Here is a 26,625-nt window from a genome sequence, read left to right on the forward strand (position 1 = left end):
CTCAAGTAAGGCCTTGCTTTCAACAGCAGTTTTCAAGCTCTACTTTTGTACAATTCCTTCTATCATATTGGATATAGCATACAAATCCTGCAGTAGAAAATGAGTTTTGTTAGACTTTCTCAAAATCACATAAGAATTTGGACCAAAGTTACCTATGCTACGTGCTACTGCTATGTCAGAACTGTCCTGAAAGCTTTTGATTGCACTGCTCCCTTCTAACAAGAAAGCTAATAGATGATAGAGTGATCATATGATCATGAAAGACTCTGTTATACCAGATCATTTATTCCTCAAAGCACCTTTGAGTTATTTCATAGTCACAAGTCATTCATTCTTTTTTGTTGTTGTAGCTGAACAGTATGAATGAGTAGTAGTATCAAGGAGGCAAATCAAACTATTCTAAGAACACAGTCCTTTCTTTCAAATTATGTTTGGAAATAAATTCCTTCAGTACTCTTGGTGTCCATTGCCATTTTTATGGAATGAGACACCAGTTATGTGTTCCCATGCAAGAAAATCCTGTCAGCACAACTAATGGATGTCAGATGAATAAGCTTAGAAGAGCAAACAAGTGCACTGTCAAAACCATGTCATCAACCCACATGACTATTCGTGGCAATATTACACACTCCACTGCCTCCAGTCACAGCTCAGGATAATCAGAATCCTTGTTCAGAGTCATCTGATCTTGCAAAAATTGACACAGCATAGCTAATAATCCACCACAATTCAGAAAATATACTGGATTTTAAAAGGCAGCTTTATTTTTGTGCCTCCCATTTGAAGCAGATTAAATAATCAAAAAGACGGGGCTATCAGGTCATGATTTGTATGTTACAGCTGTCCAGTTAGAGTTGACAGACTCTTTTGCATGGCCTGCTGACAGATTAAAAGAGGCAGGATAAGACTCTGAGAGTCAGAAATGGAAATTGAGGAGAAAAAAAGATTGTGATAAAGAAAAAAAGATACAAAGGCTGATGGATTAACTCACTAGAAATTGTAGCACTTCTACTCAAGCTACATATAAAATCTTAAATATATATATACATATGTAAATAACAACAACAAACAACGCCACAACAAGACAAACTGAAGAAATTGGATGAGCATGTTACAGATTTGAAGGAGGAACCAGAATAAAGTGTACATTTACTCTTTTACCTCAGGAAATTGGACCAAGTCTTCTTCAAGGTGGGAAGCAAGCAAAGAAGAATGACAGGTGAGATAATGATGCATTCTGACTAATAATTAAGCTATTCTGTTCTCTAGGCATTTCCTTGTCTCATGTTTATTTTTTATTCTACGTTGGAAGCTGTATGTCAGATTTTGAAACCAACTGTTGCAGAAGAATGTAATGAACGGAATGTATTTCTTACCTTATTTACAGGAATGCTTTCTTGTTTTTTCTAATGAATTTTACAATATAGAATTCAGAGGTGGCAGGGGATTATTTATAATTTTAATATGAATACAATTTCATTTTACAGGGAAAATTAATGAGGAATTTATCAGTTAAACTGCAGCCTCAAAGTAAAACTTTCATTCATATTTTCATGTATATGCTTTTTATATTCAATGATTTAATTACATACTTGTTCCTTCAATATGGTTAGTAATTAATATTTGATCTTTGTAAGCCAATAACCAACAGGTCCTTTAATTTCCATAGGTTTTCAGTAATAACTGGCCAAAATATTTTTCATTCAGAAATAGTAAATATTAAAAATGGTTTCAAGTGTCTCAAAACCAATGTAAATAAAGAATTTACCACTAACTATCTTTATTCAGAGAATCTCATACCACTTAACATCATTTGATTATTTACCTTAATTTTATGTTTTGCATACAATTGCATGTTCCTATACAAAGTAAGACCACAAACAATATATGAAAGATAAAAACAATATATTTTTTTCTGTTAAGGCTGAACATCAGGGAGCAGATGATAATTATAAATGATAAATACTAAATAGTGTTAAGTACTCCTGTGACCTCATTTATCTTTATAACAGTTTCTTGACAAATGTTTGCTGAGTGAGTAGAAACGTGAATCTATGAGAGTTACAGCTGGAATCCGAGCAATAAGTGTTAGCACAGATATTTTAAAGAACAAATGTAACGGTTGCAGGAAAAGTACTGTTAACTGTTTTTATGGAAATGCCGTTAAAGCTTGTTACTCCTTTGGTAGTACATTAACATAATTCTTTTTAGGTAGTAAAACTTTGAAAATAAAAACGACTCTTCTGACATAAGATAGCTTAAAGTTATTAGTACTGCATACAGAGCAACATTACAATTTAGTAATTTTAGAAAGTTCACACAATTCTCTTCAATTACATCTTTGCTGATAGAAAAACCTCCTGAAAATGATTTATACTTAAGATAAAGCCACACGAGCAGTAGTTTTCATTAAGACACTGGGAGCACTTATTTCATTCCATTTTATAAAAGCATTTCAATAATATCAGTGACTTACTAATGCCCTGTAAAAATTATAAACTACATTTCTGCTGTCTACATTATGGCTTACGAAGGGGCTGTGTATGCTTTTAATTTGTTATCGACATCTGTATTGTCAAAAGACAAATATTTTATAATACTTTCAAAGCATCATTGCTTCTTTCATTTGCGGTACAGGTAACTGGCTTCTGGTGCTGAGCATTGTCTTCACAATACACATGACTCACGGATGTCCTCAAAAGTGCCTATGCCATATGGCTTCAAAGACCACAGACTGCAAGAATAGAGGTTTTACTGAAATTCCTGCCCATTTACCACCTGAAACTCAGATATTGCAATTGCAGAATAACCGTATTTGGAGAATCAACCAAAATGCATTCACTGGAACACCACTGCTGAAAATCTTAGACTTGTCTAATAATTCTCTCTCAAGTTTTGCACCAGGTACTTTCCAAAAATTACGGTACCTACAGGTTCTAAACCTAACTAGAAATTTGATTCATTACATAGAAAACAAGACTTTCAGTTTCCTCCCACATCTCAAAGAACTGGACTTGTCATCCAACAGCATTGTACGTTTGCCTGAGACTTTTGGAAACAGCACAGGGAATATAACATTACTGTCAGTGAAGCACAACAAGCTTCAGAAAATGGGAAGAGTTCTGCTGGAGTCACTTCCAAACCTGAAAGTTGTTCTTTTCAAGGATAATCCCTGGCTATGTAATTGCAATGTCTTTGGCCTGAAACTGTGGTTGGAGAGCTTTTTATACAGAGGTAAGGAATTCTTCTCATTACATACAATGCACATGAGAACACAACCTTCCAAATGCAGCTAACTGATCTTCACTACTATAGTGTACAAGTTTAGCTCAGTTTTGCATTATGCTATCAAATAAGCGCACTAAAATATATTCCTATGCACAGCCCAGAATACTAGTGCATTCATAATTACAGGGAGACAACTAGAATCATAGAGAATCATTTACATTGAGAGACTACACAGTGCACATAGATACACTCTAGAAATACATGTCTGTAGTGAATGTATGTATATACATCCATATCTATATCTACATATATAACAAGTATCCTTGAGCACATATACTTGCTTTAATGCTACCAGAATGCTTTTGCTAGAATCCAACCTAACATGAAGGAGCTTTTTAGCTCATGCATGAGACTAAGCATCAACAGTTATCAGTACCAATTTAGAGAACTCTAATTTCTCTTTAAATCACAACTCAGTATTTCCTTATAAGAATACTTATCTATAAATGTGCTTCACCTTATAGAAACCTACTCTTGTCTGATATTACTTTCTAATTTGTTGTACCACTAAATTCACTAGTAATATCCTGAGCGATATATGCAATACCACCGCCTGAGGAATTTTGTATGTGAAAGTCACTTCATATTTTGTTCATGCTTGCTTTCAAATACATTCAAGAGTTATGCTTTATAAGAGAGAACACGATCTAATTCTAATTTTATGTATTTAAGAATTTGTTTTGCTTCCAGAGCTCAGAGAATCTTTATAATTTAAGGTGATTAAAAAAAAAAGAAAACAAGCTTTCATCATCCCAAAACACTGTTATTCATATCCATTTTACCTACAACGAATGCAGGAAAGACTTTAAGCACTAAAGCAAATTTCTTTCTCCTGGGAGGTATGTTCAGACTCTGAGAATTCAAAACTGCAGTGCAATTTACTTTTCTCTAAATCAAGCTTTGATGCTTGAATGTGGTGAACTATCTGTACATGAAGGTGACATGGAACATAAGGAGATCGTCCATGTTGCCTGTGATGTACTGCCATCTCCAAGCATCAGAGCCAGTTGGAAAACTGTACTGTCAACGTGGGGACACAGAAACAGTCTTCCTGGGGAGGTAAAGCCACTTCCAGAAGTAATCTTTTAGAACAGACAAAAGCCAAAACTCCTCTTATCTTAATATTTTGGATGATATGACATCACACTATCCCAGGGTTTAAAGTTGCATTATGCAGGAACCATTTCCTGAAACAAATTTCAGTGGGAGTTTTAACAAGCAGCTATGCTCATCTCTATCTACTAATATCATCAATATTTTTGGTGAAGTAGGCTCCAGATTTTCATCTGAGTCCATTTTTATTCACTACTTTTTCAAATAAAATATTTTAAGAATGAAAATGTATGTGCCCTGATTTAACTAAAAGGTGGATTATTTCAGAGAAGAGGGAGAAAATTCAATTAACTTGGTTAAGTTAAAATTTTAAAATATGTAAACACTGGTTTTAGCCTCAGCACACCACACTCCTACAGCTGTGATGTATGGTCTAATTAGAACCCTGAAAGCAACACCCTGTGTGTGTTGCTCTACATGCTTAGCAACAACAGTGTGATTTACCAAGACTGAGGCTTCCTACCTCATTTCCTGTTTATACTAAAAACATACTTTGAGAGGCTGCAGAAACTGGCTGTGATCAATTATGAACCTTACTACTTGAACAAGTAATAGATTGATTAATCTTAACTTCTTTAGAACTCTGGTCTTTTCCATCCTGACTCATCAAGTCCAATCATAACCTAACCATACTACCCTAATTCTAACAACCCACTGCTAAATCATGTCCCTGAGCACCACATACAGGCAGTTTTTAAACACATTCAGGGATGGTGACTCAACCACCTCCCTGGGGAGCCTATTCCAGTGCTTAACAACCCTTTCAGTGAAGACATTTTTTATGATACCCAACCTAAACTTACCCTGGTGTAATTTGAGGCCATTTCCCCTTGTCCTGTCACCTGTCACCAGTGAGAAGAGACTGACCCCACTCTCACTGCAACCACCTTTCAGGAATTTGATGAGCAATAAGGTCTCCCCTCAGCCTTCTCTTCCCCAGACTAAACAGCCCCAGTTCATTCAGACACTCTTCATAGAGAGTATTCTTCAAGCCCTTCATCAGCCTTGTTGCCTAGATACAGCTAAAAGTATAAAGTCAACATTGACTATAAATGTAATTTGGGAATCTGTAAACTTAACATGAAGAGAATTCAGAAACTACAAAATATTAAGATCATACGCTGTTAGGTTTTTTTTAAATTTTCTTTTCAGGAGGAATAAGTGATGGCATCATCTGTGCAACACCAGGGATTCGGAAGGGAAAGGACCTCCTTAAGGTCCCTTATGAGCTCTTTGGAGCATGCCCACTTATGACAGCTCACACTCATCTGGCCACCTCTCATCACCACAGCTTTGAGCACAGGAGTTCTCCAAAGCACTCTCATCACAACGAACATGGGGAAAACAGCAGGCTGAGTTGTGAACCCAAACCAAAGCCGAGGCCTGTTAGTTTGCGTCGTGCAATTGCCACTGTAGTAATAACTGGAATTGTCTGTGGAATTGTGTGTCTAATGATGTTGGCAGCTGCTGTTTATGGTTGTGCCTATGCTGCAATTACTGCTAAATACCACAGAGAACATTTGGCCCCTGCAAGACAGCACAGGACTCCAGAGGAAAAAGAGCCATTTGAAAGATGCTTGGCTTGAGTTACTTTTGTCTTTGGTTTCTTCAAAATAAAAAGCCCTAACCTCAATTTAGAAGCTTAGAACTTAAATAGGATTGGTTTAATAGCTAGGACTGCTTTTATTTTCTTTTTCACATTACAGAAATTATCTGTGTATATACATATATGTTCCTAGGAATATATATTAAGATTAAGATATTATGTAGCAGAATGCAACTCATTGCATATATCTGTACTTATATTTTGTTTTGTATATTCTGAAGCTGAAATGTAAGGCTGAATATGTGAGAGAATGAAATTTTAGCATAATTATTTCCAAGTATTTCATTCTTCATTCCTAGCTTTTGATGTAATATTTGTTCAATATATGAATAATGGTGTGCCTACCCTTAGCACTCAACATGAGTGAGTTTTTTGCAAAGAAAAACACAAATGATGAGAGTTTAGGATCTTAAAATACCTGATATGCATTCAGAAATATAATTCATAACCTGTTTTAGAACTGGCCATTCTATAGACTGATAACTTACAAAATTGTTGCAACTTTTCCAAAAACGTATTTCCCACCTCTAATTTGCCCCCATTATGGAGTTTGGAAAATAGGAAGTACCTTGTTATCTATTAAATTTAATCTTTAAAGTACTTACGAGGAAGGAGAGAGCTGAGAACCCGCGGGAGGAGGAAGTAATGCCACACTGTGTTTCAGGCACCGCCTCCGGTGGCGCAGCGGTAGAATTCCCGTTTGCAACACCAGGGGGCCCGGGTTCGAATCCCCTCCTGTGGAGCAGGGGGTAGAAGTGCCGCTCTGCTACACAGAGGGCTCGAATCCCGGGAGTTGGACTCGATGATCTCTAAGGTCCCTTCCAACTTGCACAATACTATGATACTATGATACTATGATATGATAAGCATACACTGCATATATGAAGAGACACTACCTATTATCCTAGTGGGATACATGCTTGCTAAATACATTTCTGAAACTCCTTAATCCAAAATCCACACAACCTCAGGACTACAGATGGAGTCCTGATCAGAGTGCTGTCCTTGAGCAGGGGGATCACCTAGCTACGTTTGCACATTCTCAAAGAGAAAGCATTCAGCTGAATTAAAGGGTCTGACCTTTTTACCACACTGTTCTGCTGTCAGAGGAAACCAGAGCAAAAACCACAGTAACTAATTTAGAACACAAAGAATATACAGAATATGCATAGAATTTTCAAATAGTTCTGAGGAATGATAGTCTCAAAACAAACAAAAGAGATCAGCTACTTCACCTATCCTTTCTGAGACTAGATGGACTAACATCCAGTCTGTGACAGATGTTTGTCTAAGGTGACATGGATTAACAATCTGCCTAGGAAGCAGATACAGCAATTGACTTTGCTTATAGTCTGTAGATTTTTTTCTTAGTATCTGCATTGCTAGTGTATTTTAATCGCCAGGAGACTTGAGAACAGCAGCTATATCTCTGATAAGAACAAAACGAAGCTGTGTCATGGCATTTGCACACCTCCAATCTACGTTCAACAGATGGATTCCCAGACCAAGTCTTATTAGAGCAGCTACAGCCATTCCAATTACAGCCTCAACTGAGTAATGAGCTATATGGCAGGAGTCACGTAACCCTTGCTCTTATCTGCTTAGTAATAATTGAAACCTAAATTTTAAAGCTCATTCCTGCATCTTCAGTTGCTTCCATGTCCAGGAGAAATTAAACATCTTGGTCTTAATGTAATTCTAGTGCACAATGAAAACAATTGATTACTCTTTTATTTTATTATTATTTTTAAATTCTTTTTAGTTTTTTATTATTTTTGTGGTTATTACTACAGCACACTTCACATTATAGTTAGACTGTTCTGGACCAAATAAATCAAGCTGTTTCAAGATTTCCTACAAGAATACATCTTCCAAACACCTTTTCTCCTTCATCCTCAGGAACCTTTTATGTATTTCTATCCATATATCTATATATGTTTTTTAAATGTGGTGCTTTGGACCAGGGTATATTAGTTCAGCTGAGACATTATCAGCACAGAATCGCTTGGAATATTTATATTCAGGCTCTTTAAATCTGATCTCTTGATGATGTAATTCCAAAGTGAATGTGCTCTCTCTTTTTTTTTTTTTTTTTTTTTTTTTTTTTTTTTTTTTTTTTTTTTTTCCTGATATATTTTCTAACGTTTAATGAATAATCTGTTTTCAGAGCAAAGTCATTCTAGTGTGGAGATCTACATTCATTACTCTTTTTAACAATTTAGCAGGATATTATTTTTCAAAGGAAAACATCGTTTTTCAGATAGAGAAATAATTCAGGGAAGTATTTTACTGCCTATAGGCCAAAAAATTAGTTCAGAGCCAAGCCAAATAACATTGCTTTCCTATGGTGACCACCTGAAATGAGTACACTTTCATTCAGACTACAGATTCTAAAATGAAAGCTAATAAACCTCTGACCTCCATGGAGATTTCATCCACAGTGTTTTTAACAGCAATGCAACTCCCATTACAAACAAGTTTACACCTCTCATATAGTCAAGCAGAGGAAGGATTATGTGTTTCCCTGCCAGAAATAACCAGAACAACATCTTTGACTTTGAAAAATAGTCTTATTAACAAAGACCTCTTAGGTTTTTCTTACTGTAAGAAATAAAAACAAAAAGAAAAAAGAAAAAAGAAAAAAAGTGCGAGGAAGAGGCAATGAAGGGCGCAACAATATTTAAAGGAACATTTTCCAAGTAAAGTTTAAAATCCTTTGGGTATTTATGCACAAATAAGGTTGTAAATTGATACAAAATTCTGTCAGAAAGTGAAGTATTTTGTATTTCTGTTTGTTCACTCTGCTATGGGAGTACAGCAAACCAATCCCTGCAAAACCTGATTTATACTTTCAAAATACATGTTCTTTAATAATAACAAAAACTAAAAAGAAAAAAACACCCATGAAATGTCTCATTTAACTTTGTCAAGACTTCATACACTTACAACTGTCTGCAGTTATCATATTCCAATTATTTATGATGCAAAAAACAGACAAAAAGAATTGATTTCATTGCTTGAATTAATAAATGTAAAATTATTTATTTTTCAGTAGAAGAAACTAATGAAAAACTAGATATAAAAAGTGCAGTTTTGTTGTCTATAACGAACTGTCCATAACAACCATTGACCGTAATGTAGTAGACTAGATCTAGGGATTCCCCATAGAAGCATCCTTAATTTGTAAAGCTTAGCAATGGACATCTGCTGCTGAAATAAGTTATCTGCACAGCTTTATATTTCAGATAGAGGTTGCTGAGAAAGCTCTGTTATTTTTCCAGCAATCTAGTAAGTGGTATTATGGTAAGCACAGTATTTTTTTCCTAATCTTCTTTCAACAAATTAAAATTAAAAAAAAATATCAGGATACATTATTTGCTATAGTATTTTCAAGGGTAAAATAAACATGTTGTTTTATTCTTGAATTTTATATAGAGATTCACAATATTATTATATTTTCTGAAAAGCCAGCCTTCTAAAATTTTGATTTAGAAGAGTTTAGAAATTGCAGTATGTCAGCATTCTTTACAGGAATTGCCCTTAGAAACTGTATCAAAAGAAACAAACCTTAAATTGAAACAAATTTATTTGCCATATGTGCCTTTCCATTCAAAACTTGCAAAAGAAATCAACACTTGGCCTCCCTCTGTCTTACCAAAATCAGGATCCCTCTTCTTGGATATCAAAGGAGAGTTGAATGACATTACACATAGCTTATCTATCATTAACAGCATTAACACAGAATGACCAACTGTTGCCTACTAGCAACTATTTGTCTTTGCTGGCCCGAACACAAAAATGTGCAGGCTTTAGTTAAGCTTACAGAAAATACGCAGAATTTTACAACTTTGATCTTTTTGAATGTGTTTCAAAAGTGTCACAGTACTAACAATCACAAAAGGTCTCAATACTTCCTGAGCTTATATCATCTGAAATGTGACTGTATGCTCCCCATATGAGACAGACAGCAACATCAATCATCTTGATGTGTCAGTAAGCCACAACAGGGGAGAAGGAATAGGAACTGGAAACCCATAATAAACAAACTAGTGAAAGGCACAGTTATCTCTGATTACGGAGGGATACCCCATAGTTTTATGGCTACATACAATATAGGTATGATTTTTTGTGTAAGGCTACAACCAAACTTCAAGACACAACAAACACACAGTAAAACTGCTAATGTTTTTAAATATTGTTACAGTGAGAAATGAATTAATTGATCCCCAGTGCTTAAACTGGTGTTAATGTATTCATATACAACATAATGGCAGAGAATTACTACTCAGAGTGCTTTTGAACTTCATCCTTGTGCTGTATTATTTGAAGTTTTTAAAAGGGCCTGATGTCTTTTCTGCTGTCTCATGCTACAATTAAGGATTTATTGTACCAGTAGAATTATTTAAAATCAGATTGCTATTAGATCACAAGATTCATTCTTCTACTTAAGATCTTCCACTCTGCCAAAATTGCATAGTACTCAAAATAAACAAGCAAGCAAACCCCAAAAGCAAAGGAGAAGTGCAGAAGTGGAGAATGCTCTGTAAAATTTACTCTGTGTCTATTCTATTACACATGTTGGGAAATTGATCTAATTCATCCACCAGAGAGCTGCTAAGGAGAGCCCAAGAATTAAGTAGGGTTTATATTCTGAAGCAAATACGAGCAAATAAATATCTTAAAGATTCATGTTATCTGATTAATCCAAACACTAATTCTGTACAGAAAATAAATAAATAAATAAATAAATAAAAATGAGAACAAACAGAAGTGAGTGCAAACGTGTGAATTCTGAGTATACCATCTAACTTTAGATTCACTGTTCAGGCAATGGTGGGGGGCAGGATTTCACTACTTGCTCTGAGGCACTCAGTAGGGCACTTTGCATATCTTCATGCATTATCTACAAAGTACATTTCCTAATCAATTCATGGCTTTTATCCTAAGTCTGTCAGCCATTAAACTCTAAACTGTACAAACATACATTCCAATTTTCCTGAAACTGAAAACATTAGTCTATAGACTAATATTAGATTTATGAATACAAAGATAATATTCAAAATAAACAAGAAAGTTCAGAAATAAAATAAAATAAAATAAAATAAAATAAAATAAAATAAAATAAAATAAAATAAAATAAAATAAAATAAAATAAAATAAAATAAAATAAAATAAATAGTGGTTTTCCACCAAAGCATGCAAAGCATTTAGAGGGATTTACTAAACAGTACTGCTGAATATAATCTTCTGTGGCTTACAATGTGGAGTAAAGATTAAGTAAATCACTGTCTTGCCTGACAAGGAAAACATCTATTTTAGAACGATTCAACAATTTGGTTGGTGTGTCATTCTGATGACATATTCATTTTCCCTTAAGCCTTCATACTAAAATGCAGTTTTATAGATGGTGCCATAAATTTTAAGGACTGCGTATGATGGTGACATTTGCATGCATGTTTTTAATATAGCAATACCAAAGCAATTCACGATGCAAAAAGGGGGAAAAAATGCAAGCAGAACTGAGAAGTTTAAAATAGATACGATTCTATTGTGCTGTTGTAACAAAAGCTGACTTAACCATTTGTGAGGAATTTACAATACCTGCCACTCCTATAAACATAAGTCATTTAATCCAGTTTTAATTAAATAATCAAATCTAAAATCTGGGATAGATATTGGGTACTTTTTGAAAGTTTGTTGATGGAAAAAAATACAAATGTCTAAGTACACTTATGATCTTCATCAGAAAGAGGACAAAAATAATGCATTTACTTATTTGTCACATACTGTCTGTGCCTGACTGATACTTTCATGCAAAATGGCTTGTACAGATCCTAAAAGGACCTTCATCCCTAGCAAAAAACATACAAGAGAGAAGTAAAAAAATAGATCTATATGACAAGGGTAGGATGATTCTTGTTTCATGTGGTAGCTACTCAATTTTCTCTAAATCAGCTTGATTTCTGGAAAAAGCCGTGAGGTTTCTTTAATTTAGTTCCCACTTCAGGATGAGTAACAATAGATAAGTAGAAAAAACTGAGCAGAAAAGCATCGGAAATTAAGTGAGCAATGTCCAACAATTAAAAATAAATTAATTTTTGAATCTGCATGTTTTGCCTCTAGTCTACAGTTGCCAAATTTCACTCTTTATCCTTTATGATTAAAATTTTAGGAATATATTATAATAGACTATTATACATAATCTATATAACTGATTTAATCCTTAGGATTTTAATTTAATAGTTTATAATCTTGTTTGATAAACAGTAGAGTTTTGTTTTCCAATTAATATTTTCTTGTCAAATGACACCTCGCATAACCTAGTCAAATGGGTTCCTTCACAGTATTTATTATAGAATAGGATTTTCAGACCTGAAGATTATTTGGACTCTTTACACATTAAACATTCATTTCTTACATCTCCTTTGTTCCTTTGAATAAAACAAATAAACTATAAGAATTTTACCTGCAACGACTGGAGATTTTCTGTCATCCAAAAGTTGAATGGCAGTACTGGCTGTCACTACGTTGCTTTTGTTTGCTGTTTCTGTAAGACATAATAAGAAAAAGGAAATTCATCATAGTTCAGAATAATTTAGTGAATACAGTGCTCAGGAAATATATTAAAAAGACAGCAAATATCATGGTATATATATGAACAGAACATACAGGCACTGATGATTCAAAATTCCTGAGCAGCCCAACAAGCTTAAATCACCAACAATTAGTAATCAGTATTTTCTGATAAGAATAGCAACAACGATGACAATTGTTTGGGCTTCCCAGAGATGTGAGTAGTTGTATGTTTGGACTTTTCTTGCTTAAAATACAAAGCTCTAAATTCAATCTAACAAATATTCAACAGGTACATAACATCTTGGGTGTTCACTTGGAGCTCTTGTAAAAGATGTACCTGGTCAAAGGATGAGTAAACTAGCTGCAGATTTCAATACATATTAACATTTAAGCTTAACTACAGTGCCTTATTGTGCTGAAAGATTAGCTATTCTTTTGGTGAAATATATGGTTCAGAACATAGATAATGACAAAATTATAGACCTGTACTAAATGGGATTGAATAGACAAAGCTCCCGGGTATTTGCTCAGCAGCTCTTCTGTACCAGAGTGGAAAATGATCAGCATTAAAAATGTTTTCCTTGTCTTCAGCTGTCAGGAAATCTCTTGAGAAAGAAGAGAGAAAGAAAATACTTGTTTGTTGTATGTCACACAGTAATGTCTAGATTTGAAAGACAAGAGGGAAAAAAAAGACACAACTCAATGTTTTAGGAAAAAATGATTTGACAGTTATTCTAATATCATTTGTACAAGAGAGGGTTAACTTAAGCCCCTGGTACTCATTCGTAACAGATTTGCAATTGGAAAATCTCATAAACTAAGTAGTAGTAAACATAACTCTATTGATATAAAATAAAAATGCTCATTCAGAATAATTTAACAGCAGAACTCAAGAACAATGAAAAACAATGAAAAAGTCACTGAGGATTTGATAGTTTGCTGCCACTGGTATCTATTTTTAAGAAAAAGAAAACCCTAACAAATTAACGAACAGCCTACTTCCCAAATTACAGGTAGGGAGGAGTAGTGGAAAACTGCATACTTTATTCATCAGTAATCTCATGTATGTTGATAGAGGAAAATTTCTCTGAGAATAAATAGTAAGTATTGTCTCCATGCTATTGTTCTGGTTTGTAGTCTGACAGTAAGAAATTGCAGTGCTATTGATCTCATCTGTTGGGGTACTGACACTACATAGTTTGTGGTCAGATAGGCATCATACAATCTTATGTGCAATAAACTTACTTAATCATGAAATGCAGTGTTTTTTTCACATGTATAATGCCTATATTTGCCTGACATTACTAAAGTGCTGACTAAAAAAGTCATTAATTATCAGACCCTATTTTATGGCTCTCCATTTTAAGAAACCTGAACATAATTGTTAAGCATAGGTTTGTTACTTACTGATTAGTAAGCTGTTCTGGACCCACAAACAGGTTGATACGAGACAGCCCGGTCCGTGTTCCAAGGAAGGCAACTTCTACTCCCTTGTCAGAATTTCTGAAGTAGAGCAGAACACAAGCAAAAGACAACGTTTCCAGACAGTAAACAGATAAAACTATATTACTGGTCACAAAAATTACAAGCATATATTTTCAAGGAAGTACAGCGATTAAGTACAGTTGCAATTTTTTTAATATATATTTTTAGTTAAAGTTTAGGTTGTGATAAACATACAGTGTAGAAATGCTATTTCGATGGTACATCTACACTTCAAGCCATAGCTGTGACCGCTATTCAGACATCAAACACTTAGCTAGATTTAAACATCTAGTTCAGACTCAAATGTAGCTGACATTAGGACAGCTATCTGCTGCCAGACCTTAGGAAAAATTGCAGCAGGTAGGTCAGGCCAAATTCTCTTTCTGCATTGCTATCAGGACCAAAGTAGCTGTTTTAAAAACTAGCTCTTGTATGTCTAGAAGAGCCTCACATGCTTTGTTCCAAAATGTCCTATCTTGTTAGTGTACATGAGAATATGAAAGGGGATCAAGCCCCCAACTAGTATGTCTCTGAAGTTTTCCTCCTTGTTTTTACTGGACCTTTTAATTCGTTGTGTTTGGTAGGATTCCTAAAAGCCTTGTACTTCTTCTACACATTAACTGGTGCCTACAGCATACTTGCATGCAGTATTTTCCCATCTTATTCTTCAAACAGAACACTGGGTAATCAGCTCGATGAATTAGGTCTCATTGAATTTGATTTTACTTATTCAATATGTGTTTCCTAAAATATATTTTTCTTGCAACTTTTAAACTTGATGCAAAATTAACAAAAGCTAATCAGGATAACTCCCCGAATTGCCTCTTATCAGCAGTATCTCATGGAAACTGCTAATCTTAACATCTGCTTCCCCTACCATATACATATATATAATATCTTCTTGCTTAACACTTAGCTCTGGGGGAAAAAAATATATTAATAAAAAAAAAATCTGTATATAATTGTATATAATTTGTTCTGAGACAAATTACCCATTCAATAAACAATTTTGGTAAATTATGCATTAAATTCCTCAATTATTCTAAACAGTTGTTAGAAATAGTCTCAACTGTGTGCTGTGCTTCATATACAATCTCATTAGTTATATTGTAAAATTTGAGTAACCTTACACAACTAATCATCATGATGTACAGTGCAATATAAACACTTAATACAGAATTCAAAACTGGTGGTATTTAAGATACATTGGTTAATATGCTCTTTTAATTCTTTTTAATGTAGTTGAAAAATTAAAATTCCTGAGTAAATAAACTGAATGGAATGAAAAATCTGATTCAAATAAATCTTGGTAATCTGACAAAACATCAGGATTTGCAAAGCATTTTACCAGTTTTTACACATAGCTATTACATGTCAACCGTAATAATAATGACTGATTCAAAGCTTACTTACTCTGATTTATTTAGTGCTAAACTGGTCCAATAAGCTTCAATTGGTGCACTCACCACTGCATCAAACAGAACTTCCTGGATCAACTCTTTATCACCTATTATGTTACATTAAAATCAGTAAACACGCATGCAGAGAATTTTTGTTGCTGTTAAATGACTAAACAGTGGTGTTTTTTAGACTCTACTGTATTTTGTTCAAACCTTCTGCAGTATAAAGCATTTACTATGTAATACTATATGATATGTAACTGCACTGTAGTTTTCCTTATCTTATTTCAATGCATTAACAATTACTAATAACTATAAAGGAAACAACAAAAAAAAAGCATTTTCCACTCCGTGTAACACATTCCTGTACATATCTCATGCTTGTATTTTCATATAAAATAAGGTTAAAATCACTCTGTCTACTATGTCACAAAAGCCCTAAGTACACAAAAAGATCTTGGGAGAAAATATGCATTTATCTAGGTGATTTTATTTATTCTGTCTTGCAGTCCAGCAATGCTGACTTCATACATATCGTCCCTAAGGCACTCTGGAAATATCTGGTACACTTTTTAGAGGAGTGATCCAAGGATTGACTCAGACTAACCCTGTTTATGATATATTGCACGGTATAGCTATATCATCTGAACAGAATTTTGAATATTTGGTTCAGGCACGTTGTTTACCATAAAACCCAGAACTCTGTATCATCTTTACTTTTATTGATCCTCTGGAAAAACTTAACAGCAAATGACATTTAAAGTGATATCAGCCATGCAATCCAATCCCAAATTATCAAACTAAGTAGCTTTGCATTTTGTAAAGAAGGTACAGTATAACAGTTTTTAGCTGGGATTAAATCTACAACATGTATATTTAACAAAATACTTGCATTGGAGCAATGGCTCTTTTCCTGTGAGGTAGCGTTTAATTGCTTCTAACTGAGTCATTTGACGGTGTTCAGGATGCAAGTCAGTGTTGCAATAGGACCTGAGAACATATTGTCCAAACATTAAAAAGTTAATACGCATAAGCATGATCTCTCTTTGGACATAAAGAATTGGTTACAGAAAGCACAAACAACATGAAGCCAAGAAGGGTAACAGACACCAATCTCATGCTTTGTTTAAGGCTTACCATTCATCTGCTAAAGATACATCAGGGTGTTCTAAATCATGTAAACCTGTAACAGGAATAATAATGGTTTATTTAGGGAGCAGTCTGGGTAACAGATGGTTATTAACATACACTCCATAACATAAACCCTTCCTTCTTAGAAAGTGCATTATTACCACAATATAATAAATCACAGTAAACTATTCGAATACACTTTAGAGTCTAACAGACTGGCAAAAGCAAACTATATCAGATCTAAAAATGAAAAGGAAGGAAAAACTGCCTTTGCATTGACATGTTTAACTCATACAAACCGTTCATGTGATATACTTGAAGTTTAGAAGAGAACCTGAACAGAGCAATGCACAATGGTCATTAATAATATTAATACAAATTCCTATTCATATTTCCTTTTTCTTTGTGACTAGTGAAGTTCTCTATGCAAAAATGAACACTTCTCATTTTAGGGGAGTTTTTCTCTGTTAAATAATACTTCTTTAAAAGGAGCAAATCCCAAAAACCTAAGCACACTCTCTATGAGCACAAACAGCAATTTACAGGATTGTTGAGAATAGGTTTATTGTTCTAACTGGCCATGCAGATGCTTGTAAATAAGAACTATATCATTTGTTATATAGCACAATAAAAATGTACCTTGGCAATTTTCAAAACTCTTAAAGCATGTATCAATAGACAATAAGCAAATATGATTCAGAAGGCAGGCTCTGGGTTTAACCCCCAGAGTGCATACTAAATAAAGACAGAGTCCTGGTGGTTAAAGACAAAGAGGGAATTCAAAACAAGAACTACAATTGTACTACTTAGGATGGTGATGTGTCAGCGACAGAGAAACAGTCAGAAAAGACAAGACAGAGAGAGAAAAGGACCGGTTGGTTGTGGCTTTGTTAGCAAGTGATGCATCTGAAAGGAAGGATCAGATGGCTGGCTGAGATGGATAATAGGTGAGATATAGTTTGGGAACAGTTTGAAGAGTAAGCTCCAAGTCTCCTGCTGTGATCTCTTTCTATCTAGGCATGTTTTTTTATGTTTGTTTTTTGTGATTCATAAACTTTAAAATATTCTTTTTACATATCTTCGAGGAACAGAAACTTATTTTTTGACCCAAACAAAGCTGAGGAACAAATACCTGAAGAAACTATATTAAAATCACCAATGAATTAAGAAGCAGAATTAGAAAGAAAGAATTTGGAATAAAATCAGAAAATTTTCCTTTCCTGTAAGACATTTTTTTCCTCAGGAACCTCACCACCTTATAGTATAAAGCTCCTCCACTGGATATGTACACCATGTACATGATACTCAAGGAAAACATTACTTTCTGCATTCCATGAGAGAAGGTTGCAGTAAGGTGGGGGTCAGTCTCTTCTCAGTAGCAGTGATAGGAGAAGAGGCAATGGCCTCAAGTTGCACCAAGGGAAGTTAGGGTTGGATGTTAGGAATAATTTTTTCACCAAGAATGGTGAGGTATTGGAACACGCTGCCCAGGGAGGTGATGGAGTCATCTGGAGGTGTTCAAGGAGTTTGTGAAACACTGGGAGAGGAGGAGGGGAGATTATGCCCATCTAAAGAAAATACATGGCCTCAGTATGCTTAGTGTAAATGAGGAAAAACATCCCATGAAGTAGAAGATCATAAAAAATGAAATCTAATTCCCTCATGGAATCTGCAGAGAAACATACAAGCTTTAGGTCTACCAGATCAACAATTCGACTACTGTGTAAGGAGCATGAGAAGATCGAGAGTATCTTACCTTCTTCCACAGTTACATTCCCTCTGAAGAAATATTTTCCATGTCCTCTAGAGAGAGCCACACCTAAACTGTGCAGAGAAATAGAGCAGACCTTGAAATCTGTGACACAAAAACACACATTCAGAAATATTTTCATTTCTAACATTTCCAGCTTGTGTACACTTATTAACTTTCATAAACTGCTTCCAAAGCCTCACTGATCACATTGTTCAACTAGCTGCTTCTGTAGGATCTGATGGATCTGTTCTGATAAGCCTACAACTGTATTATGTGTGTTTAGAGGTGCACTACATCAGTATTATCTAGCAAACTAATAAATGTGCCCCTCTAAGCTTACTCAGCACGACACACCTTCAGCTGAGCCTTGAACATACCTATGGCCTTACACTGAAGGAAATAAGACTAAGATGTCTAGAAACTCATAAATGTTGGAATCAGTGGAGCTACTGAGAGGAAAATCATTTCATATGTAGCAACAGCAGCACAATTCTTCTTGGATTATTCTGCTATTCATATTTTTTGCTAGTTTAATATTTTTGCAATGACCTTAGCCTCATAAACTTTTACAGTTAAGTGCTTTGTTTTGTGTTGCTTTAAATCTACCATTAAAAGAATTCAAATTTAATTAACCAGATGGAGGATACATAGCTCTTCATATGGAATACATACACAGGATAACTGCCTTAAATGAATGAATGCCAGAAGGTATCTCAGGTTAGAATCCTGCCAGTAATCATTACGACTGAAAAGCATGGGTTCATCCTTTGAGGATATGTAGAAGCACCAAATCCAACAGCACACATGATGCAATCAAAAGCTCAATCTGGAAATAGGCTGAAAGTAAACATCTTTGACATTTCAGTATATATTTTAATAAATGTTGCCCCTGCTGTCTTCCTGAAGCTATGTTCTCATCCCATCATAACTACATACAGATCTTTTTGAAAAGAGGAGCGTTTTACTACTATTATTTCTGTCCTAAGGATTAGAAGCCACACTGCACGCATATATGTAGTCACACATCTGTTTACTAAATAGAATAAGAATGACATTCCCCCAAAATTACACAGTTTTACAACACATGTGTGGATTTTAAGAAGAATAAACACATGCATCAGAGATGAGAAATGTGCCTATATTTTCTCTATGTAAAAACATAGCTTGAGTTCTGTGATACGGTTCCATTGAAGAAAATTTCAGTTGAGTATTACAACTATCAGCCTCCTGCTTTAAGCATAAGGTTCAATCGACATTATTTTCTTACTGGATTATTTCTAACTCAAATATGAGCACTTATAAAGCGACTTCTTGCCTTATTTTGTTTTTGCTAAGATGGACGGCAAAATAACATGGCTGCCCTGCTCAGTTTTATTTACACAAATATACTCTAGGTAGTTCAGAGAAACAAAATATCCAAACCTCAAATTAGAAGTGAAATACTATCTCATTTTACATTACATTTTGTTGTTGAAAAAAAAATCAAAATGAGGCTCAGTATGTAATTACTTAAATGGATTATAGTATTTATAGCTCTGTAAGTACTTGCGAAAGCCTTTCGTTCAACGTAAACCTCAACTGAATATTTTTTTAATGAAACGTAAGCCATGACAAACACTGAAAGTTTGCCTGTGTGAGCTTGCACAAACTTTCCATCCCTGGAAAAACTGAAGGGAATGCTAGTAAGCTCCTTTCCCTTGCTATTTTCAGCATTGTCCAGGGATATTTTATTGTCAGCTTTCACTGATGAGCTTTTAATGAGTTCACAAGCTCTGTACAAATGCAAGTCCAATGAGTCTGATGAAATGGCCATTTATTATGGTCGGCTCTACCTGAAAGGAGTACCCTTGATGTCTGTATAATAGTAGTCATTTGTCATCACCAATACCCGTTTCTAGATTCAGAACAAGAAAGCCAAAAAAGGAAGGGGGAAAACAGTTAGTTTGCCATAAGAAAAGTATAAAAAAATCAAGCAATTAGTCAGTGATAAAAATTCCAAGCAATGTATACATTGAGGGAGTGAAAAAACACACCATAGTGAATAACATTTATAGTAATCTATGTTAAAAGTTGTAAAAATTAAAACAAATAAACAACAACAAAAAAAATCTGCTTGCTTTACAACTAGTTAGAAGGATATTTCTAACATTACCCCTTTGTCCACTGTCTTCTTCACTTCCATGGAGAATTTTCCTGTTTTACGATTCACCATTGCATTTCGAAGCTAAAATGAAGGAAACGTGTGTCAAATGATTTATTTGCAGCTGCTGCAATTTTTGAGCTATTTGCTCTGTTCATTTGACCTAAGCAGTACTCTCCATTTATAAGTAGTTCTGCTACACATAAACAACCCCCTCACAGATTTTATGGTATTCTGTATGGGCCAAGGCTCTTGCCACAGAACTTCAGGCAAATTCTGGAGATGTGAAAAGCAGGAGTTCTCAGTATCCTTAATGGTAAAATTGCTCTTCCTGTTGTAATCTGGATTTTACACAGTTTAACTGAAAACTATTATGCAGTTACTACAGAAGAAGTTAAGCACTAGACTTAGTGCCTGGAGTCAGACCAGGGCTCATTTTGAAATACTTCACAATTATATATTAAAAAAAAAAAAAAAAAAAAAAAAGAGAGAGAGAGAGAGAGAGAGAGAGAGAGAAAAGCCCATTTACAACCTCATTATTCACTCCACTTCAGCTTTACCCTCTACATTGGGTTGCATCCCAAACCAGCATGAGAAACTACATTCCAGCTGCAACAAAAATTGCAAGTAGTAGAAGCATGACAGCCTATTTGATCAGTAACCTGTTGCAATGGGAACATATAGCTACAGAGCACTATGATCCACTTGCATTCAGTTTTTAAAGAGAGAAAACTCAAAGTTGCTACGGAAAACAAAATATACTCAAAGTGTTTGTACAGTATGATTTACCTCCTTCCTACTCTGATGGTTAAATCTGTTCCTATTTGGACTGCCACAAATAACCAGTCACTTGTGATTCCAAGGTGTCTTTCTGTGCTCTCTGAGGCCTGAAAGGCTTCTCCCTGTACCCTTCAGTAACGTTATGTCAGCTTCTGCATGAGTTCCAGGCTTTGTGCTGCAAATCCCTTACACATCAAGTCTACAATGCCTTTTCTTAGTACACCTATTTGCTCCCCAGAAAAGGAGAGACTTCCTCCTGAAGGATGTCAATTGGCACAGTCTCTCTTTTAGAGGAATATACCATGACTGTTCATCAGAACTATGCACAAAAATGACAAGGTGTACCTCGCAAGGTGCATAGGCTACACTGCCATAGCCCATTTGAGAATGTGGTCTGTGGATTGAAACTGAACTACGACAAGATCTGGTTTCTGAAAAATTCTCAGCCTTCGTATTCTGAATTTGTCTGCTTTCCTGTTCTGGATTTTAGGGCATAAATTAGAAAGTTACAATTTGGCAGTTATACCATAGAAACATGGAAGTATTTTATGCTCTCAAATTTATGGGTGGAAGAAGCAGAAACATTAAGATGTTTTTTCGGAGATATCTTCAATTACAAGGTGATAGTGCCATACTTGTGGAGCACTTCCTGTGGTAAGTTATATCTATAAATTAAATGTTCTGCAACAACAATTTTAATTACAATAGGAACCCTCCAATACCGCTAATAATTTCCCACCCCCTCATTATAGGTATTGAAAATGCAGAGAAATATCAACAAAAAAAATGAGCTTTTTTAAATCTCTCTTCTATCGCTTAACAGTCTGGACACAATTTTGGACATAGCGTTCTTACAAAATAAATCTCTTGTTTTCCTGTACTTCGTGCCATTCATTCCCAGGTTGGGCAATTCACTCAGATTTTAATACAAATTTCTGAAAATAGTCATGCCTACGCACTCTGCAGACTTTTTGAGTTAGTAAAAAGTGAAAAGAGAATGCCCAAACTTGCCAGTGAATTATCTGGTTTTATTTTCATGACAAAGTTGTGCATGGCTGACCTATCTAAAACTGCAAACTTTGCTGCTCTTTAAATTTAATTCTAGAGAATCTACATTTGAATTAACAGCCTTACTCTTCTGACAGTGAGTGTAAAAGGATAATTTTAGCTGGGGGCATGTATAAAATAAAGCATATATTTTACTGCAGATTTTTTTAACAATACATAATAGGCAATTCTGGAAATATTTTCCCATTTTCAGTTTTGTGGTTTTGTACTTGCAGAGCTGGTCTTAATTAACCATCCACTTTCTAACATTTACAGAACAGTTCCATTTATCTTTAACATGGTTTTCATTTTTCTCCTATTGGTGCCTGCAGTTGTCTGAGACCCATTCCTCTTGCAAGCCTCAGGCAAGTCATAGATTTATGAAAAGGGCCTTCAACTCTCAGTAGTGTTTAAGATCAAGTCTGCATGTGGGACTTGGAGTTTTATGTTCCTTTGTTTTTTTGCTTGCCGTGATTACATTTCTTGGCTTTGTAATCTGTTTCCTCAGCTCTTCTGCAGTTCCATCTTCCTTCTCAAGTGCATAAAAAAAGTACCGCCTCAATTGGCTTCAAGCCCCGAAGATTCATTCATGGTGTTTTATTAAAAACAAACAAATAAAACCAAACAACAACAACAAAAACAGAACAAAAAGGGCCCCCACAACAAAAAAACAAATCTTCATTCAGCTAGAAATCAAGACTATATAATAAGATGAAGTAAAAGCAAGATGGCAGGTACTTCAACCTGTGAAATTAACAGATGAATATATAACTGCAACAACTGTATTTCATGGCAAAAAAAAATCTAAGCTTACTTCTGCCACATTTTCCTTATTGAATCTCTGGAGAAAACCTATTTATTCATCTCTTTATAGTGATTAGTATTACTACTCTTTCAACTAAATGTCTTCCAATCAACTGCTAACAACCTAGTTTCACTGCTATAGTATGAGATCATTCTATATACTTGGAAAATTATGCAACCATTGAATTAATGTAGTAAAAAGTAAGCAACCTAATCAGCCTCCATATAAGCATTAAATGGGAGACAAATATACTAGTAGTATTCTATATTGCTAAAGGCAGCTCTATGTCAAAATTAAATATCACTTTTCAACTTTTTTTACGTTACAAGGAAAGAAAAATTTTCTGTACAATCCTTTCATCAGAGCATGAAATTTAACTTTCTGTATGTTTCCAGATTTGAAAAATTAAACTTTTGTTAGAAATTCTCAAAAATTGGGCAGAGCTTGGGGGTGTCAAGGGAAACACATAGAGAGAGCTGAATTTGGACTTCTTGCTTTCATGTGCATTCAGAACAAATCACACTTATAAATAAAACATAATTTTCAATGTCTAACAAATGCATCAATGTTACTTTAACCAAACCACTGAATTTCTACTAGGAGATCATAAATAATGAATGATTAAAACTGTAGAAATTTCACAGATAAATTATTGGAAGAAGTAAAAAGAAATAAGAACAAAGAGAAACAAGAAGAAAAACAAATTCATGAAGGTTTAAAAGCCGTACTTAACTACTGCAATAACATTTGAAAGAAGAGAAAAAACTTTAAAAAGGTCATTTGCAGAGGAACTGACTGAGTAATATGCTGTCAAAGATAAAAGGTAAGTTACGAATCAGCCTTATTGCCAAGATTACAGAAGGCTGGTACAGATCATGAGCATCTAATGAGGAAGTCTTAAGTAATGTATGCACAGAAAACCATGAAAAACTATACAATAAACACTCCAAAGAAACACCCCAATGCACATGCTTAAGTAAGGAGGAAAGATGGCCTCCTATGAAAGGATGAGGACAATCCATCACCTGATGAAAGAGCCATTGCTAAAACATAAATGAACTGTTTCACTATTCACAAAGAGGGTGGAGAGAGTGAGGAATGGTAGATAAATTTATCAAGGGAGAAAGAAAACACAGACTTATGTCAGAACGGGGATCAAGAAATTAGTACATTTGAAAACTGACAAAACTCCAGGGGCTGTTGTACATGATCCATCCCAGATTTAGGAAGAACATGAGAAAGTAAATATGGGAACTTCCAGTGGATGTATTTAAAACCTGTGTGGAAAAGCAGTTCTGAGGGACTCAAGAGAAGCTAATGTAGTTACTGACATTTGAAAAGAGATCTAGGAAACATCTATGAAAAACACAGACATGCAGTTTTGACTTTGGTAGCAGGAAACTGATGGGAAAGAAACTAAATTAAAGGACAGAAAGGGGAACACCTGGAAAGTTATGATTTAATTAAAGACAGTCAGAACAGATTCACACAAAACAAATCATGCCTAACAAATCAGATTTATTGAGGAAATAACAGAAAGACCAGGCAAAGGTTAAACCTGGACATAAGGAAAACTTTTGATACAGAACTGCAGAAAAAGCTAAGTCTGCAAGATAAGAAAGAAAAAGAGTGAATCACAGAGTAGATGAAGCACTGAAAAATGAGTTTACCAGAATGAATTGTGTGCATCACAGCTGATAGACATGGACTAAATGGTTCTGCAGCTCCCCATATGTCTGAACTAGGAGTTTTGAGAGAATCTTTTATGACTCTGTTCTGAATAGAGAATCCAATTTGCTTATTCATACAGATTTTGTACATTATGGAAAAAAGTTCTCATTATTTCCATTAAGGAAAGTGGGATCTCCTAAAGGGAAGTTAAGCACTTTCATTCATTTCTAAGCTTCAGCAGTTGTCTGGATGGGCCCAAGAGAGATATTCCCTTTCTCTTGCTATCCAGCAAAAATATACAGCAGGATGAAGGAGCGTGCAAGTTGGGTGACGAGTTTTACCAAACATACAAGGAGTCTGTGTTAGTGGTGCATGTCCATTTACATATAAGTCAGAACCAATTAAAAAAAAAAAAAAAAAAAAGTTATGAAACTCTGAACCAGGTAAAGTCAGATATTGTTTTTTTCCTTTCTGAGAGCAGTGAAGCGGCTGCTCTGATAACTACCTGCACAACTTCCTCATAAAGTGTTTTTGATAGGGTTTTAAAACGCATCACTTACCACATCATCTCTGTCTTCCCACTCAACCTCAGAAAGATCCACACTACTGTAGTTGGGCTTTCTTCGTTTTTTCCCTTCTTCATACTGGCATAAGAAAGAATGAAATGTTTAGCACGTCCTGTAGGAACACTTTGTAACAGAAGATATATATATATATTTAACTTGGATGTATGCTGATTTTATTTGGAAATGCTATGTCTAACAAAGTAGGCAGCTTAACTGATTGATAATGAACCACACTGCTGCAAAAACATACTCTGTACACTAAAAAACTACTTCATACATGACTATTTGCATGATCTGTTGCCATGACACAAAGCAGTTCTTGAAGGACACTGAGGGAAGTCAAACTGCAGTTGTACCTTTTTCTTCTTCTCATATGGAACCCTACACGAGACCTTCCTCTTGTAGTTTATGTTAAATGTCTCAAACTAACAATCTCAGCTGTACAGGAAGTTATATTTGCTATAATCTTATCAAGAAAATGTTTACACGTTTCTCTTTAAACAAGATAAGATGCAAGTCTTGGGAAGTGTGGTGTTAACATTTGCTGATACTAAGTTTTATCTTCAACTTCATGGGAAAAAAGTAATATACTAATAATTTATAGGGTTGTTTTTTTTTTTGTTTTTTTTTTTTTTTTATCACTAGTCACTGTTACCCTGTAAATCTCACATTTTAAATAAACATTCTAGTGACAAATTGATTTGACACTGGGGAATTTATAATATAGGAAATTCTGCCCTCTGCTGAACATTCAAATGAGAGAGCCCACTAGCATAACAAAAACCCTGATCAGTGGGAGAAGAAAAGTACTTAGGAAAGTCTGTTAACAGTTAAGAAAAAATATGAGAATCTATTTGAAATGTCTAAAAATGGTAGCAGATCTGTGCAATGTGAAATAACAACCATTTATCTTTTATTATGTAAATAAGGGGGAGGACCACCACAATTCTTTCCATGAGTTATGACAAGAGTTGTTGAGAACCATGAGAATTACCCCAAATTAATTCTGTGACTCCTCAGAAATAGAATGATAGGATAGAGACTGCACCAGTAAGGAAGAATATGCTGTTGATTCTCCTCCCTCAGGGCAGGACCAACTATACCACCAATCAAAGCTCTGAGCTCAGTGCTGTTTATCACCGGGTCATTGCGGCAGGAACTTGAAGTCCTTTTCTGCACATCAGAAAGAGGCCACAGAGAAAACCTGTTCTCTGAGCACTTGAAAGGTTACTCCCATCCTGATACTTTCCTGACTGAATTATTC

The 26,625-nt window shown here is 34.9% G+C and overlaps 2 protein-coding genes across 5 annotated transcripts in view; one reads left to right on the forward strand and one right to left on the reverse strand.

The window, feature by feature from the left end:
- CACNA2D3 (calcium voltage-gated channel auxiliary subunit alpha2delta 3) overlaps positions 1-26,625 on the reverse strand; it is a 346,053-nt gene that overhangs the window by 56,993 nt on the left and 262,435 nt on the right. For all 4 annotated transcript variants that reach the window (XM_072347140.1, XM_072347142.1, XM_072347143.1 and 1 more), the window contains 10 exons: positions 25,356-25,439; positions 20,505-20,576; positions 20,185-20,246; positions 18,356-18,423; positions 16,606-16,651; positions 16,361-16,458; positions 15,482-15,575; positions 13,991-14,086; positions 13,067-13,188; positions 12,474-12,554 (listed from right to left, as the gene is read on the reverse strand). In XM_072347140.1, the coding sequence (XP_072203241.1) occupies positions 12,474-12,554; positions 13,067-13,188; positions 13,991-14,086; positions 15,482-15,575; positions 16,361-16,458; positions 16,606-16,651; positions 18,356-18,423; positions 20,185-20,246; positions 20,505-20,576; positions 25,356-25,439 (823 nt within the window). The remainder of the gene's footprint in view (positions 1-12,473; positions 12,555-13,066; positions 13,189-13,990; positions 14,087-15,481; positions 15,576-16,360; positions 16,459-16,605; positions 16,652-18,355; positions 18,424-20,184; positions 20,247-20,504; positions 20,577-25,355; positions 25,440-26,625) is intronic.
- Positions 1,213-5,987, forward strand: LRTM1 (leucine rich repeats and transmembrane domains 1). The gene is made up of 3 exons (XM_072347069.1): positions 1,213-1,219; positions 2,638-3,234; positions 5,554-5,987. The coding sequence occupies exons 1-3, from the start codon at positions 1,213-1,215 to the stop codon at positions 5,985-5,987; spliced, it is 1,038 nt and encodes a 345-aa protein (XP_072203170.1).

The sequence above is a fragment of the Excalfactoria chinensis genome, chromosome 12 (assembly GCF_039878825.1).
Source record: "Excalfactoria chinensis isolate bCotChi1 chromosome 12, bCotChi1.hap2, whole genome shotgun sequence".
NCBI classification, from domain to species: Eukaryota; Metazoa; Chordata; class Aves; order Galliformes; family Phasianidae; genus Excalfactoria; species Excalfactoria chinensis.